The sequence below is a fragment of the Rhynchophorus ferrugineus genome, unplaced genomic scaffold (genome assembly GCF_030347505.1).
Source record: "Rhynchophorus ferrugineus isolate W39M unplaced genomic scaffold, kcgeb_rfMv2 rfM14, whole genome shotgun sequence".
In the NCBI taxonomy this organism is placed as follows: domain Eukaryota; kingdom Metazoa; phylum Arthropoda; class Insecta; order Coleoptera; family Curculionidae; genus Rhynchophorus; species Rhynchophorus ferrugineus.
In genome coordinates, this window is record NW_027472593.1 from 1,167,353 (window position 1) to 1,183,791 (window position 16,439).

At 33.0% G+C, this 16,439-nt stretch overlaps 2 protein-coding genes and 2 pseudogenes across 4 annotated transcripts; 1 reads left to right on the forward strand and 3 right to left on the reverse strand.

Annotated features, from left to right (window-relative positions):
- Positions 1 to 1,071: 1,071 nt before the first annotated feature.
- On the forward strand, positions 1,072 to 2,401 carry LOC143205669 (uncharacterized). The gene is made up of 5 exons (XM_076418763.1): positions 1,072 to 1,222; positions 1,274 to 1,436; positions 1,490 to 1,621; positions 1,685 to 1,870; positions 1,932 to 2,401. Exons 1-5 carry the CDS (start codon positions 1,206 to 1,208, stop codon positions 1,992 to 1,994), a joined length of 561 nt encoding a protein of 186 aa, XP_076274878.1. The 5' UTR covers positions 1,072 to 1,205; the 3' UTR covers positions 1,995 to 2,401.
- A 1,376-nt stretch (positions 2,402 to 3,777) lies between these two features.
- On the reverse strand, positions 3,778 to 7,070 carry LOC143205657 (translation elongation factor 2-like; annotated as a pseudogene). The gene is made up of 5 exons (XR_013007842.1): positions 6,898 to 7,070; positions 6,401 to 6,816; positions 5,862 to 6,342; positions 5,369 to 5,540; positions 3,778 to 4,418 (listed from the first exon to the last, which is right to left on the reverse strand). The product of XR_013007842.1 is annotated as a translation elongation factor 2-like (transcript).
- Positions 7,071 to 7,341: 271 nt separating this feature from the next.
- On the reverse strand, positions 7,342 to 8,918 carry LOC143205764 (translation elongation factor 2-like). The gene is made up of 6 exons (XM_076418806.1): positions 8,864 to 8,918; positions 8,620 to 8,801; positions 8,542 to 8,572; positions 8,348 to 8,480; positions 7,641 to 7,855; positions 7,342 to 7,451 (listed from the first exon to the last, which is right to left on the reverse strand). The coding sequence occupies exons 1-6, from the start codon at positions 8,916 to 8,918 to the stop codon at positions 7,342 to 7,344; spliced, it is 726 nt and encodes a 241-aa protein (XP_076274921.1).
- On the reverse strand, positions 8,108 to 11,259 carry LOC143205700 (translation elongation factor 2-like; annotated as a pseudogene). Its single transcript, XR_013007860.1, has 7 exons — positions 11,237 to 11,259; positions 10,966 to 11,180; positions 10,388 to 10,776; positions 10,111 to 10,326; positions 9,157 to 10,049; positions 8,542 to 8,966; positions 8,108 to 8,480 (listed from the first exon to the last, which is right to left on the reverse strand). The product of XR_013007860.1 is annotated as a translation elongation factor 2-like (transcript).
- Positions 11,260 to 16,439: the final 5,180 nt, after the last annotated feature.

The window sequence follows — 16,439 nt, forward strand, 5'->3', positions numbered from 1 at the left end:
AGTTATTTCCAGCTTCTGTTCTGATAAGACGAAAAGCAAAGTTTCTACACAGTCTGATTTTACCATTTTTGAAGGGGATAATCCATCGGCTATTTTATCACTGTCACCACTTATTTTAATAAAGAAATTTTTATTTAACTCACTGTTATAACCTCAGCACAGATGTTCTAGTCTTTAAAATGTTCATTATATTCTAACCTTATTTGTTTAAATAAGAGGCATTTATTCGACAAAAATACTACCTTATTGGTCCGACAGGTAAGACAAGGCAATGCGTTTCCATCAACGAACTAACGGAGACTGTTCTGGAACCATTCGGTGGTGCGGCACGGGAACATATCGACAACGTGCAGTCGACTTAATATCATTTTGATCTTGAATGGAAGATGTTGAATGTATTCCTTGTTGTATTCCTTTCACTTTCAAGGTCAACTTTTAAAAAAAGTATATGGATATAAGGGATGAATAAAATATAAATATTTTTTAACAGCTACTGCTACTGGAAAATACTTCGATATTTCACAAAAAATATGTAGATTTTTTAATAAAAAATAAAAATATTGATATATAGGCCGATGTTTTGTAAATACTGTAAAAAGTATATTAATAAGTATATTAGTATATAAAATTAAATATCCGTTTTCAAAGTATATTAATCGTTATGTTTCGATTATGTTTTACATTTTAGAAATGTTTTTTTTTCTAAGATCATGTTAGAAATAAAGTCAGTATTTTAAATTGCGATTTAACATACACACAGGGCAGGCCCAAAAAAATATCGATATTATTTAAAGATTGTAAAATGTGCATTAAAGTATCGAATTTTTTAATAAATATTTTATTTTAATTAGTGTAGAGAAGCTAATCTTTTAAGGTTAAGTACCAAATTTAATAGTTTATTAAAAATGATTAAAAGGTTTTATAATATTTATGGAATAATTTATGTAACTATCGATACATCGGAAGTTACAATCGATTTTCTTTCATCATCTCTAGTTTATTCTTTGATCTTCCATATATGTAATCAATAAGAAAACATAAAATATTTTGACAAGAGAATTTGATAAACAATGTTTGCTACCTTGAAATATTTCAAAGTTTAAGTGCATTTATTCACGTATAAACGTTTATAATTTAACTATTAACAATTTATATTAGTGTATATTTAAAATATCTTAAAAACATATAATACAGAAATTTAAACAATGGAGATATTAAGAGAGTAATGTATGACCAAAGAATTTAAAGATAATACTTAACCGATATTTTACAGTCCCAATGAAAAAGTTATTTGTCCTTACAATAACTCACATCACATAAGAGTATCAAGGATGGAATTACATTTGAAGAAATGCAAAGCTGCTAACAGCGGGAATATTGTACTAGTCCCTTGTGATTATAATACATGTCACCGTGTACCACCAGAAGAATTAAATGTAAGGTGTATTATTTATTAAAGAAAACCAATACAGTACTTTTTTTATACTAGTTACACCATAGTATGTGCCCGGATAAAAAGTGTATAGAATTGCAGCTAATAAAAGAAGGCAGTGAAGTTGAAAAGGTGGTAACACCTCTAGAACCTATTAAACTTGTACCAGTTGATGATAGTTGGGATAACGTAATTTATGATTTTAGAAAATCCTAATAATCTATAAATATTATAATTTTTTTGTATTTTTAGAGTGAGGGCCCAACTTATAATGCAGAGCAATATTGTCTCGAACATCAAGTATTGAGACGTTTAGACACAGAGTCTGCTTCAAAGAGACGGAATTTTCGGAATTCTGAAAGACAGAGAATAGGACAACTTACAGACACTGCCGTATCCAATAAATCCAAATTGAATAGTTGTCAGGATCGTCAAAATGTAATATGAATTTTTGAGTTTTTCTTCAAAATTTGACTTGCTTTGATTGGTTTCTTTTTAGGCAAACGTACCACAAACACCAGTGGTTTCATCACAAACAAAGACAAAACACCTGACGCAATAAGTGATGTAATAACGAAAAATTGGAAAAGTCCAAAAGCTATATTATCCAAACCAAATAAATTATGTTCTATTTTAAAATTTTATTATAAGTGTGCGATATGAAGTGTTTATGTGATTTATTGAAAATTCATTGTTTTATGTTATAAAAATGTGCTTAATGTATGTTTATTAACTATATATTATTTAATTATACAGTTGAAAAATATTTTTAGAGATAAATAGTCTATTCCTTGTAAAACTTATTCCGTATTTTATTTTTTTATTGTTAACATATTCATTAATTTTTTTATTTTATTACCTCGATTATCTATCATTTGGTGTTTTGATATGCCAATAAGTAGAAGCCTTGTTGAGTATCAAGGTCTGCTTGCTTAGGATTAAAAATTAAATGCCTAAAAATTAGATAAATGTGTGTTATATTTTTTATGCGCCAAAAGTGATAAGCTATAAAATACATAGTAAGATATTAGACACTAAATGTATTCAAATTATTTTTTATCTTTCCGCTCAAAGTAATTTTATCAAAGAGGTTGGACAGTAGGAGGTAACAAGTGTTCGATAGTTTTACACAATGAAAATATATATTCTATTCTCAGATCATGTTAGACATAAAGTCATTAATTTAAGATGCGATTCAGAACACAAATACATAGAGCAACTGGAAAGAACATCGATATCTAATACAAATATATAGTTATATTTAGGAAAGTAAAGAGGGCTTGCAAAAGGGGCATACCTATGTGGGGTACTCCAACGATAAGAACAACCAATGCACGTGACAACAAATTAGCTGATGATATGAAGGGTACCAAAAACTGGGGGCCATCACGAGCGACGTAGCCATGAACGTTTACTGCCAGGCTGCCAGCACAGGAGTAGCCAACCAATCGGTAGTCACCACAACAGACGTGGAAAGGTCTACATTACGGACGACAATATGATGACAGCCAGCCCTCCATCACATGGGATGCATGCAGTCTGACGAACAGAAAGTTTTTACGCCAGCAGTATAGAATAGTTCAAAAATTAGGAATAGAGTTATCATCGTTTGATCAAAATATATAGATAATATTTAAGTTAAGTTCATAGTACCACCGAACTCCTGTCCGAGCAAGACGTATATTATAAGGATCATAAAAAAAAGAAAACAGAAAAAGAATCATTGAATATACCAGACCATTAAGAGAATTTAAAATGGTGTCTGGCAGTCAGACCTCACCGAAGAAATAATCTGCAGGTCACCCCAAAAAGTAAAAAAATTGATTTCACAGAAGTTATAAAATACACAGTATGGAAAGTATAAAGGAAGTACACAGTATGAAATGGAACTATAAAGAAAAAATCATCAACAAGGTAAGAAATTTTAAAAGATCAAGTAGTTAAGAGTATGTCTCCATTATAGAAAAACCAGAATAACAACCACCATATTCCAAGAGCAGGTCGGAGTGAAGTTTTGCGAGGTCAGGGTGGCCGAATTTTAGACACAAATAATTGATTAGAGACGCCTATATGGTAAATGCGCTTTTAAGCACGATTGCATAAATAAGTATTTTGCTGCCTTGAAATATAAATATGTAAAACGCTACGGAGCAAGATCGAGTTATAGCCTCACGGGCAGGATGAAGATTCCGGCATCTTAATTAATTCTGTGATGTGGCCATAACCGACTTATTCATAAAGTATAAATACAGAGCGGCTCAGCTGAATTCAGTATTTTAATTGCCCAATTACCTTCACCAAATCGGTTCTAAAAAATATTATAATGGATGCATTAAAACAAGTCATTTTTCCAAAAAAATTTATTAATTAATTATAAAATCTATGACAAGAAATATAATAGTTTATTGATGAATTAACGTTTGAAATTTAAATACTAAAAACGTTGATAACATTAATTGAATTTTACGATTCATATGAATGCTATAAAAAGACAACTTAATAAACCTAATGGACTCATTCTTCTACCCACGCCCACCGCACCTCTATCGGGTGGACCTTAAAAATGGACAAAACTGTCCTCTCAAGTTCACCGAACAGCGAGTGATTCTTATAGCTGTATTTTACGCCTTATTCCAGACCAGGCTCTAGCATACATGTATACCCAAATATATATTAAATTGCTCATCCTTTTTAAATGCTACAGTTCGTCGGATTGCAGCCTTCAACCAAAGTACTGTCAACCCCTACTGTCCAATTCCCCAATTCTCCTATAATTCGCTTTCTCCAGCAAGTTTGGACTCCCTCAAGTTGTTATATTTGGGAATTAAAAAGCAGATGCAGTCTGCCGTCTACTCTCTGATGAGAACGTGGATCACGCCCTTTTTATTTGTACTATAGAAAAAAATGGATTGTCATTAACGACGCGTTTACATTTTCTCCAAGTATTGACTGAGATCTGGAAAACTTTCTTTATTTTATATGTATCCTGAAAAACAACAAAATAAAATATTAGATATGTTAAAAAAGAATTTCGTATATTAGTACAGTACTAGCTTTTATAATAAATAAATAATCTGATAAATAATTATGTTTCCAGAAAAATTATAATATTAAAACGGAAAATTCAATAATAAAGCAGTTCGGTCAAATATTAGATACATAACTTATGGTATGGTTTTTGGTATATTTTTTAAACATATTAAACTGGAAGAAATATCTCCAAAAATTAAATTATAAATGCGAAACATTATAATCATATTTTTCAACAAGCATGTTGACACATTGTGAAAACCAGCCAATTAAATCTATAGCAGAAATCAGGTAATTTTGGATATCTTTTAATAAAACATTTGTTAATATAATAATTTTGTTAACGATCGTTAATGTTTTATTAGTTCCGCTATTCCAAATGGCCAAAAAGTAAGAATTCTTTAGAATCGAAAGTAATATACCATTAATATAACATATCTTGCGAATGTTACAACACATATAGTTGGACATATAATAATTGGGTGGATGCGCCTATATACTGAATCGGCTTATATATTGTTGAATAATTAAATGTTAAGAGTAGTTGTTTTGTATATAAAATCGTAAAAACGCTACGGCGCATGCTCGTGATAAAACCACCCGGACAAGATGAAGATCCCTCACTCTTGATTCATTTCTGTGTTGTGGCTTTAAACGAGATGTTTTTAAAGTATAAATATGCATGGACTAAGTTGTATCCAGTACTTTAATTACTCAAATACCTACAACAAGTCGATTCTAGAGAATCATCTGAGAATGGATAGAAGGCCTAAATCAACCGGGATATAATAATGTAAACAATTCAAAATTGCTACTTATACAACGCTGTATCATCTGGTGCCGCTTTCTGAGATATGGAACGTATTTCTAAGATGGAGTGAAAATTTAATTGTATAAAAGATTTACCTGAATTTCACACTGACAAACAAGTTCAATGAGTCTGGGCTGGACGTCTGCCCAGACTATTGAACTTCTAATAAGATATTGACTAATAGGCAAGCATAAAGACAACATACGACGGGTTGTAGGAATGATCTAACCGCCACCACGATGGATTGCTTTGTTGCCCATTGGAATCCTGCAAATAGAATTAAGACTAAAACTCACTCCATTAAATATGATTTGAAAAAATAAATTAAGAGGGCGTTGCCATTTTTTTGCTTATTAATTGGTATGATCTATAAACCAAAAGCCAGTGGAAGATTCATCTAGACAAAAACAGGAACATAATTAGTAACGTTGTTCTTAGTGTACTAGATACCAGACAGCACATTTGCTTCAAAATTTTCAGACGCCTGCAACTTTTCGTTCAAAATTCTATATAGTGCGTGTTTTATTTGTTCCAGAGTACGGAAGAAATATTTTAAAATTAAACCAAAAGAACTGTACACTAACTCACCTAATATATATCATTCTCTAATTATATATCCGTCTAAATAATTTATGAGTATCCCACTAGCTGATTAGCATGTCGTTCCAATCCTTTTTAATCAATGTTATATTCACTGATGAGACTCCAAGCTTTTATATTGCAGAGCCTTATAAACTACATCTTATAGACTACATGTTGATAGAAATCCATACGGCATATATTTAAAAGCCTGGAACCTAAAATACTTGGGCCAATATCTGTTGTATTTGTTTGGCGACTTTGACAGGCACATCTGGTCAGATTCTTCGCTGACGGTTTAACGGTAAGATACAGTAGTATACCTTAACACGTAGTACAGTAAGACCCAGTAGGGTCGAATGATGATCCCCCTCCAAGGCTTCCAGACAAATTTCTAAGTGGAACTCTCCGGCACCGGCAATGATGTATTCGCCAGATTCTTCAATTACACATAGTACCATAGGATCGGACTTGGCCAAAGGTTTCAAACCTGAAGTCAATTGACACAGACAATGATAGTCACACAATAAAAGCGAATATTTCCGTACCTTCTACGGGTTTTTCTGAACGGGCCGGATTCTTCGGTTCCACAGCTACACGTACTACGGAAGATAAGCTGAACTTCTTGATATTCAAGTTCTGCTTGTTTGTGAATGTGGTGATGGTATCGGGCTTAACCAAAAATTGATCCACACCGAACAATCTGTAAATGTTTCCAGATGGGACATTTTCCATGACTTCTACATAACGACGCATCATGCGGATGGTTCTATGTATTGTCTGCTCGTTTAAATGTTCTTTCTTGATGCCACATATTTCAGTTTTAGGATAGGGGCCTTCATGCCTTTGGCTAATTTACCGGAAAATACAGGAAAAAAAGCGTGGAAACGACCTTTATGAGAAGTGGGTACCATCTTAGACACATACATCGTCAGAGGACAGTTAGGATCACAGTTCGTAATACCTAAAAACAAAAAGGGAAGTATAGTAATTTGCATATGCTAAAAAAATAATAAAAAATTGGTAATTGTTGCTCAGTTTATACCAATCATTCACAGTGAATCAGCATAGAGTTGTAAACTACATATGGTTATGTACAAATAAAACCTAAAATTTCACGCGTTTTAAACATCTATACATGTGGACCCTCGTATAACATTTCCATTCTGTACTTCTAAGTAGTTACTGGGGATGGCCAATGAACATCAATCATCTGAAGCAAAGTCTCACTAACAGGTAACCACGTCCGCTTAAATTGTTTTCCATCCTTATCCTTGTCTTCATATTTCAAGTTAGTGTGGAGAGAAGGGCTTCATAAAAAAATTGATTCAGACCGAACAAAGTGCAAATATTTCCAGATGGGACATCCTCCATGGCTCCTATGTAACGACCAATCATGAGGATGGCTCCCTGAATTGTCTTCCCGTGTAAATCCTCTTTCTTGAGGCCACATAGTTAGGTCCCAGGATAGGGCCCTTCATGCCGGTAGCTACTTTACCGGAAAAAACAGGACCAAAATCGAAGAAATAAACTTTATGAGAAGTAGGTACCATTTTAGACACATAATCATAGGACCGTTAGGATCACAGTTCTTAATACCTAAAAATAAAAAAAGCAAAATAAAGTCATTTGCAAATATTAAAAAAATAATAAAAAATTGGTAATTGTTATTTAGTTTATATCAATCATTCACAGTGAATCAGCCGGGAGTTGTAAACTACACATCATCATGTACATATAAATACCAAAATTTAACGCGTTTTAAAAACTCATATAGGTGACGCATACCAGAAGCGGCTTCATTATCATGTGTACCTTCGTATAACATTTCCATTCTGTATATCAGAGCAGTCACTGGGGATGGTAAATGAACGGCAATCATCTGAAGCAAAGTCCCACTAGCAGGTAACCATGTCCCACTAAATTGTTTTCCATCCTTATACTTGTTTTCACATCTCAAGATAACGCGCAGTGTGGAGAGAAAGGGTTCATTTTCTTCTTTACTAAAATAAAAATTTTAGTTACAATCAAGAACTACAAATATATAATGCATTCTCGATATAACAGCTTGTCACCATAGGATATAAAGATAGAGGTAACATGAAAGTGTTTAATACCTAGGCTTATAATTTTCTTCCAATGCACTGCCTACAATATATTTATTTCCTAATAACTTCATAAAAGTGTTTTTGGTAAACTATATAGTGGCCTAATTGTGCCGGAAGAATTAATTTTTTTTAATAATAAATCACATGTTTACTTGCAGCTTATAATCAGGTCAAAAATTTTGTAGATGGGATTCAAGATGTACATGCAAAACAATCTTTTGTTATCATTATCCTGTTTTTGGGTTGAAATATTTCTAACCCCATAGACTGTTTAACATCAGAAAATTTGGTAAAGTTATTCAGCATCCAACTGCAATTTCAAATGGGTATGGTCCATCTTGTTACACGAAGGGCACTATTGGGCAGGATTAAGTAACTTGAATTCACGCATGATCGATCCTCCCCCAAGGCCTCAGAGAGATTTCTAAGTGGAACTCTCTGGCACCGGCAATGATATTTTCGCTAGGTTCTTCAATGACACATTGTACCATAAGGTCAGAATTAGCCAAACGTCTCAAACCTGAAGTCAAATGACACAGATCTTAGTGATAATCACACAATAAAAGCGAACATTTGCGTACCTTCTAAAAGTTTTGGTGAATCGGCCGGATTCTTGGTTTCCACAGATACACGTGAATTTCATAACATTCGAGAGTTACACCGAATTTCATAACATTCAACTTCTGCATGTTTGTGAATGTGGGGATGGTATCGGGCTTAACCAAAAATTGATCCACTCCGAACAACCTGTAAATGTTTCCAGATGGGACATCTTCAATAACTTCTATATAACGACCCATCATGAGGATGGCTCCCTGAATTGTCTTCTCGTTTAAATCTTCTTTAATGTTGCCACATATTTAGCTCTTGGGATAGAGGCCTTGCTGCCGGTGGCTACTTTACCGGAAAAAACAGGACCAAAATCGTAGAAATAAACTTTATGAGAACTGGGCACCATTTAAGACACTTATCATAATAGGACCGTTAGGATTACAATTTTTAATACCTAGAAACAAAAACAAGCAAAGTATAGTCATTTGCAAATATTAAAAAAATAATAAAAAATTGGTAGTTGTTGATTAGTTTATACCAATCATTCACAGTGAATCAGCCTAGAGTTCTAAACTACACATCATCAAGTACAAATTAATACCAAAATTTAACGCGTTTTAAAAATCCATGCAGGTGACACATACCAAGAGCGGCTTCATCATCATGTGGACCTTCGTATAACATTTCCATTCACTATTTCAGAGCAGTTACTGGGGACGGAAAATGAACGGCAATCATCTGAAGCAAAGTCCCACCAGCAGGTAACCATGTCTGACTAAATTGTTTTCTATCATTATCCTTGTCTTCACATTTCAAGTTAAGGCGCAGTATGGAGAGAAGGGCTTCATTTTCTTCTTTACTAAAATAAAAATTTTAGTTACACCCAAGAACTACAAATATATAATGCATTCTCGATAAATTGTTATAGTGACCTAATTGTGCTGGAAGAATTAATTTTGTTTAAATAATTAAACACATGTTTACTTGTTGTTAATTATCAGGTCAAAAATTTTGTAGATGGGATTCAAGATGTACATGCAAAACGATCTTTTGTTACCATTATCCTGTTTTTGGGTTAAAATATTTCTAAACCCATAGACTGTTTAACATTAGAAAGTTTGGTAAAGTTATTCAGGGTCCAACTGCAATTGCAAAAGAGTACGGGTTCATCTTGTTCATGAACAAGATTGGTTTAAAACGTTCGTCGATAGCCTGACGTAAGACAGTTTCCGTTTGTACACACACACCTGCAAATAATTTATTATTACAAAATTGTTTCTCAATATATTTATAATTTATAGCGAATTAGCAGCATCAGTACCACCAAACATTAACGAATGTCGGCCTAGGGCAGATGGAGATAACATGACGATTAAATAATATATTGTAAAGACACTACAATATCCTTTTTTTGATGTTTCCTACTTTGATTCAGAAATTCTTAATAAGTTGTCTTTACCACGGAAATATATTTATATATGCATTATTTAAAATTTTAATTTTTGTTTAGTAAAATTAATACAAAGTGAAGTAACACCTAAAATACATACATAATTATTTAATTTATTATATAAATAATTATCTAGGAATTTACCTACCCGTAATACAATCTACTACAACAAGAGCACAATTAGTTACACGAAGGGTACTACTGGGTCGGATTAAGTAACTTGAATTCTAGCATGATCGATCCTCCTCCAATGCCTTCAGACAGATTTCTAAGTGGAGCTCTCTGGCACCGGCAATGATGTTCTCGCTAGATTCTTCACTGACACATTGTACCATAAGATCGGACTTAGACAAACATTTCAAACCTGAGGTCAAATGACACAGACCTTAGTGATAAACACACAATAAAAGCGAACATTTGCGTACCTTCCAAAGGTTTTGGTGAATCGGCCGGATTCTTGGGTTCCACAGCTACACGTACTACGATGACATTCAAGTTGCGTATGTTTGTGAATGTGGGGATGGGATCGGGAAAAATTGATCCACTCCGAACAGCCTGTAAATATTTCCAGATGGGACATCTTCAATAGCTTCTACATAACGACCCATCATGAGGATGGCTCCCTGAATTGTCTTCTCGTTTAAATCTTCTTAAATGATGCCACGTATTTAGCTCTTGGGATAGGGGCCTTGCTGCCGGTGGCTACTTTACCGGAAAAAACAGGACCAAAATCGTAGAAATAACCTTTATGAGAAGTGGGCACCATTTTAGACACATATCATCATAGGACCGTTAGGATTACAATTTTTAATACCTAAAAACAAACAAAGCTAAGTATAGTCATTCGCAAATATTAAAAAAATAATAAAAAATTGGTAATTGTTGTTTAGTTTATACCAATCATTCAAAGTGAATCAGCCTAGAGTTCTAAACTACACATCATCAAGTAAAAATTAATACCAAAGTTTAACGCGTTTTAAAAATCCATACAGGTGACACATACCAAGAGCGGCTTCATCATCTTGTGGACCTTCCTATAACATTTCCATTCTGTATTTCAGAGCAGTTACTGGGTATGGTAAGTGAACGGCAATCATCTGAAGCAAAGTCTCACCAACAGGTAACCATGTCCGCCTAAATTGTTTTCCATCCTTATCCTTGTCATCATATTTCAAGTTAGTGCACAGTGTGGAGAGAAGGCCTTCATATTCATCTTTCCTAAAATACAAATTTTACATTTTACAATCTACTACATCAAGAGCACCATCAGTTACACGAAGGGCACTACTGGGTCGGATTAAGTAACTTGAATTCTAGCATGATCCTCCTACAAGGCCTTCAGACAGATTTCTAAGTGGACCTCTCTGGCAACGGCAATGATGTTTTCGCTAGATTCTTCAATGATACATTGTACAATAAGATCAGACTTAGCCAAACGTCTCAAACCTGAAGTCAAATCACACAGACCTTAGTGATAATCACACAATAAAAGCGAATATTTGCGTACCTTCTACAGGTTTTAGTGAATCGGCCGGATTCTTGGGTTCCACAGCTACACCTTCTACGAGAGTTGCGCCGAATTTCATGGCATTCAAGTTCTGCATGTTTGTGAATGTGGAGATGGTATCGGGCTTAACCAAAAATTGATCCAGACCGAACAAAGTGCAAATATTTCCAGATGGGACATATTCCATGGCTTCTATATAATGACCAATCAAAAGGATGGCTCCCTGAATTGTCTTCTCGTTTAAATCCTCTTTCTTGAGGCCACATAGTTAGGTCCCAGGATGGGGGCCTTCATGGCGATGGCTACTTTACCGGAAAAAACAAGACCAAAATTGTAGAAATGTCGGCCTAGGGCGGTTGGAGATGATATCACGATTAATTAAAAGATTGTAAAGACACTACAATGTTTCCTACTTTAATTCGGTAGTTCTTAATAAATTGTCTTTACCACAGAAATATATTTAGATAAGCGTTATTGCATCTGCATTGAATTGCATTATGCATGTTTCTTTAGTAAAATTAATACACACTGAAGTTACACCAATATTACATACATAATTATTTTATTTATTATACAAATAATTATTTAGGAATTTACTTATAGGAAACACAATCTACTACAACAAGAGCATCATCAGTTACATGAAGGGCAGCAGTTACTTCAGAACGGAAATCTATGTGCCCAGAGGAACCAATCAAATTAATCAAAAAACTTTCTATTCGTTTTCGCGTTAATCAATATTATTTGTGAAAAAATCCCTATCTTCGAGCTCAAAATACATAAATATGGCGCGAAAAATAGATTAGTTAGTATTTTTGTTAAAACAAATACCCAGCTTTATTTTAAAGAGATAAAGCTTCAGAATGACTAATCAAAATTATCCCACATGTTCAGTCGTTTGTAAATTTCGTCGTTCAATATTTCAAAATACTACATGTTCTTATTCTACATATTCGTAATAAATCTGTCTTGTTCATTTTTTCTGGTGTCTGTAAAATGTATTTCTCTAACTTTGGCACCAGCAATAATACCAGTTTTTGATACTAAGGAGTCTGTTAAATATGATTTTCCGTTATCTACGTAAGCTATGACGGATATATTACGGATGTTTCGTTTTTAGACCATCATGGCACAAATTTCATCTGCTGTAAAATTCACCTCTATGAAAAATAAATGTTAAGAATTTGTAATGTTTAGAAACATAAAAATTATTTCTGTAATAACAGAAGAAAGCTAAAAAATAAGCTCAGTTATATTCTTAGATGGGCCTTCGATATAGATTGGCATACATAAAAAATATAGTACAAGAAACAGTTAGCGGACTATTATTTGGGGACATAATCATACAGATACCATAGTTACAACAGGTAAAAAAGACACATACTAAAAAATAGGCTAAATGTATGAATAGTAAATTTAAAATGAAGAAGGGAAAAAAACAAATATTAAACGAAATAGAGAGGTTTAAATGTTTAATTTTAAATAACTATAAACACTATCAATTAATGTTATTTAAAACAACTTTTAAACTATATACAAATAATATATTCAATTCATTATTATTAAACGGCACAATAAAAATTAAAACGAATATGATTCGTTAAATCAAAATTTTATTAAATATTAATGTGTTTAAACATGATTACAATACTATAACTAGGATTATAAGTATTCTGCAACAAAATATTTAGAGAAAGTTCTCAAACATAAACTAAAATATAGAAATTTGAAAATAACATCAATTTTAATTATTGTTGAAGAATAAATATTTGATTTTCAGTTATTATCTGGCTTCATCCAGAGCATATCGGATAATGGCCATGTTAATTTTGTGTCAACAACCCCTTCAACGAAGGGTAACAAATCATCAACTTTAATCATTCGACACAAGTCATATTTTCCAAATTTGATTTTAAGTTTCTGAAGTTTGAATAACAATTTAAAATAGGCCATTTCCCAATTAGTGCACACTATAATTTTGTCTTCCAAAAAGGAAAAATCTCCTTCAAAGTAAAACAAAGGCGTGTAACTTTCATTGTCTCTCACTATAAATGGTATGTGATACTTAGCAGTTATCTGTAAAAAGCCGCATATCTCTTTAGGAAATTGTTCGTACATATGTTTTATAAGATTGTACAAAACATATTCACAAAATTTTAAAAAACAATACAATCTTAAAAATTCAAACAACTGCAATTTGTATTCACGGCCCTCTCGAAAACTGCTTCCAAAAGAATCACCATGTGCAATGTTAATCATATTGAACAGATCTACTTCCACTTTACTCATAACACTACACTGCATATAAAATAAGTTATACACTTCAACTGAGAATCTCTTCATTCTTGAGAGCACTTTGTCGTTTAATATTCTGACACTAACATAAATATCATCAACGATAATATAAGGAATATTAGATGATTCGACGTTAATCCATCCGTAGGTATAAGTAACAGGCGTTGGCACCTCTTCTTGCACTTGCGTAGTAGTACCAGAAGGTAAATCTCTAACGTTTCCTAGAGATGGTTCGTTAGATACCATCTCCAATATTAGTATTTGTTCTAAATTGTTACCTCCTGTATTAGATGACATTATAACTGTTTTCGAAATCACAAATTGTGTGAAAAACCCGACAAGATGCAAGTAATTAACTTGACGATTAAAACAATGTCAAAATGGCCGAGTACTTGATACCAACCGTCTTTGTAAATAGATGGTATGTATACTGTTGGAATTAAATATGTTTGAAATAAGCATATATAATTAATTTTATATAATATACAACAATTATATAATCCGTAAAGATTAAATATTTATAACTTTTTTTAACTTATATATTTATAATATTAATTATTTATTAGTTGGCCAACCTGTAATTCTAATGTCATTCATTACCAATGTCCAGAATCAATTTATAGGTTAAGGTTTACACCATAACTAATATTCTAGAGATGTTGAATAGTACTACTTCGTTTACAACAAAATGGTTTATTGGTAAAGCGAGTAAAGTGGACATGTTACACAGTAAAACCCGAAACCGCTTAGTTGATGACACTGATCAACTAAGCCGGATATCTTCTAAGGAAAAAATTAATATTTGAAAGTAGATTACTTCGATATAATCGAAGTTCGTCTATAGGAATCCAGTTGTTAAGTATTCGTTTTATTTTTATTGATTTGATTGTTGATTTTTTCACTATTTCTAAATCAAACATTTATATATACCTGATAATATAAGTATCAAAATGATACAAATATCAAAATTCTTTCTTCTCTTCCAGTTTTCTTTTCAGGTTTTCGATTTAGTATTATGTAAAGGTTGTTACTAACAAAGATGCTTTTTGCATGGTTTTAGTAGATGTTCGTAGAGACCAAGCTCATTTTCCTTTGCCAATGCTTGCTTGATGCAAGAACTTGGATGTTTATTTTCCGTGTGGAAACATTAATCAATGTTACTCGTTTATCTGTTTTATTAACCATTGTACATTAACTGAAGTTAATCAATTGATCTGTGAACACTGTACGCCCCATTATATTTTATATTTATTATTTTTTACAATGAGATCTGGTGTATTTAAGAATTTCAGCTTTCCAGCGAGTTTTGGTGGTTAATATTAGCCATAGCATGATACATTTATCATCGTCAATCATCTCAAACTGAATGTCTTCCAAGAATGGATTTTGCCTAATATATCAAAAATATTGAAACGTACTATTAATTCTATTTTATATTATTTTAACTATTTTGTTTACAAATTTATTGGTTAAGCGGCTAAAGTAATAGTAAACCTGTATGGATCTTAAGACATGAAAATTTGTGAATTTTTAGTAATGCCATTAATATATCATAGCAGATTAATCCGCTTGCATTACAATACTTGGTCGAGGCTACTCCGTCTATGCATATATTATTCTCGCTTTTTTTAAAATACATTTTAAAGTCTCCTTTTACAAACTATGGGTTTATCTGGACTGATACTACAGTTTGGCGTGGGCATCAAACCACGGTCCTCAGCATTAAGCGTACCGACTGGCGAATGACCAACTTCAGAAATCATCCCAGAAGACATCCGGTCTTACCCAGCCTAGTTACTGGCGTGACTGGGATTATTATCCTTGTTGTTTTCTTGATTTTACACTCTTGCCTAGGACAATCACGTTTTTTAAACAATCAAAAACATAAATTTACGACCATGCTCCAAGATAGTTTTTGTTTGTTGTCACGACTCTAAGCCATATACTAAAATTGTAATGACACAGAGATCAGCGTATACAGAAAACACGATTTCGGTGAAGATTTCCGATCAACTTACATCCCTACCCAAATAACGATGGATTAAAACGCAATGAGAGCGTTAACATGTCCGTTATAGGCCCTTCGAGTTCCTTAATTTTCAGCACCCCAAAACACATAATAATTTTTACTGCTGAGAGGTTTGCCGTTTGGAGATAGCTTCGATAGCTATTGAAAGAAGGGCCTGGTGAATAGCTATTCTGCACGGATTTCTATACTACGCTGAACGCAATTCAAGCATATTCATGTGATCATCCATTAATAATTGACGCTCATACTTAATGATCCTGCCAAGTTATGCCTAACCCACTTACGCTAAGTCGTTATAAATGCACATATTCCCATTTTCTGAAGGGATACCCCCTCCTCGGTGTGCTCGCTATGGCTCTCCAACCTGAGTATACCACAGTTTGACCACATCGAAAACCGAACTTAACTTCCCTTCACTGTTTATCACTTGTTCACTTCGGAAAACATATCTAATCTACTTAGACTGCTTGAAATCCTTAATTTACTTGATATCATATATGAACATGATATCATGAAAGATATAAAACCATGAACATTGAAAAATATGAATATTTTTTCGGCATCCCTATGACAGAGTCGTTGTTCCCATAGAAACATTAGCCTTCTTCATTCCTTCAGAAACCTTCATTTGTAAATTTATCAATAG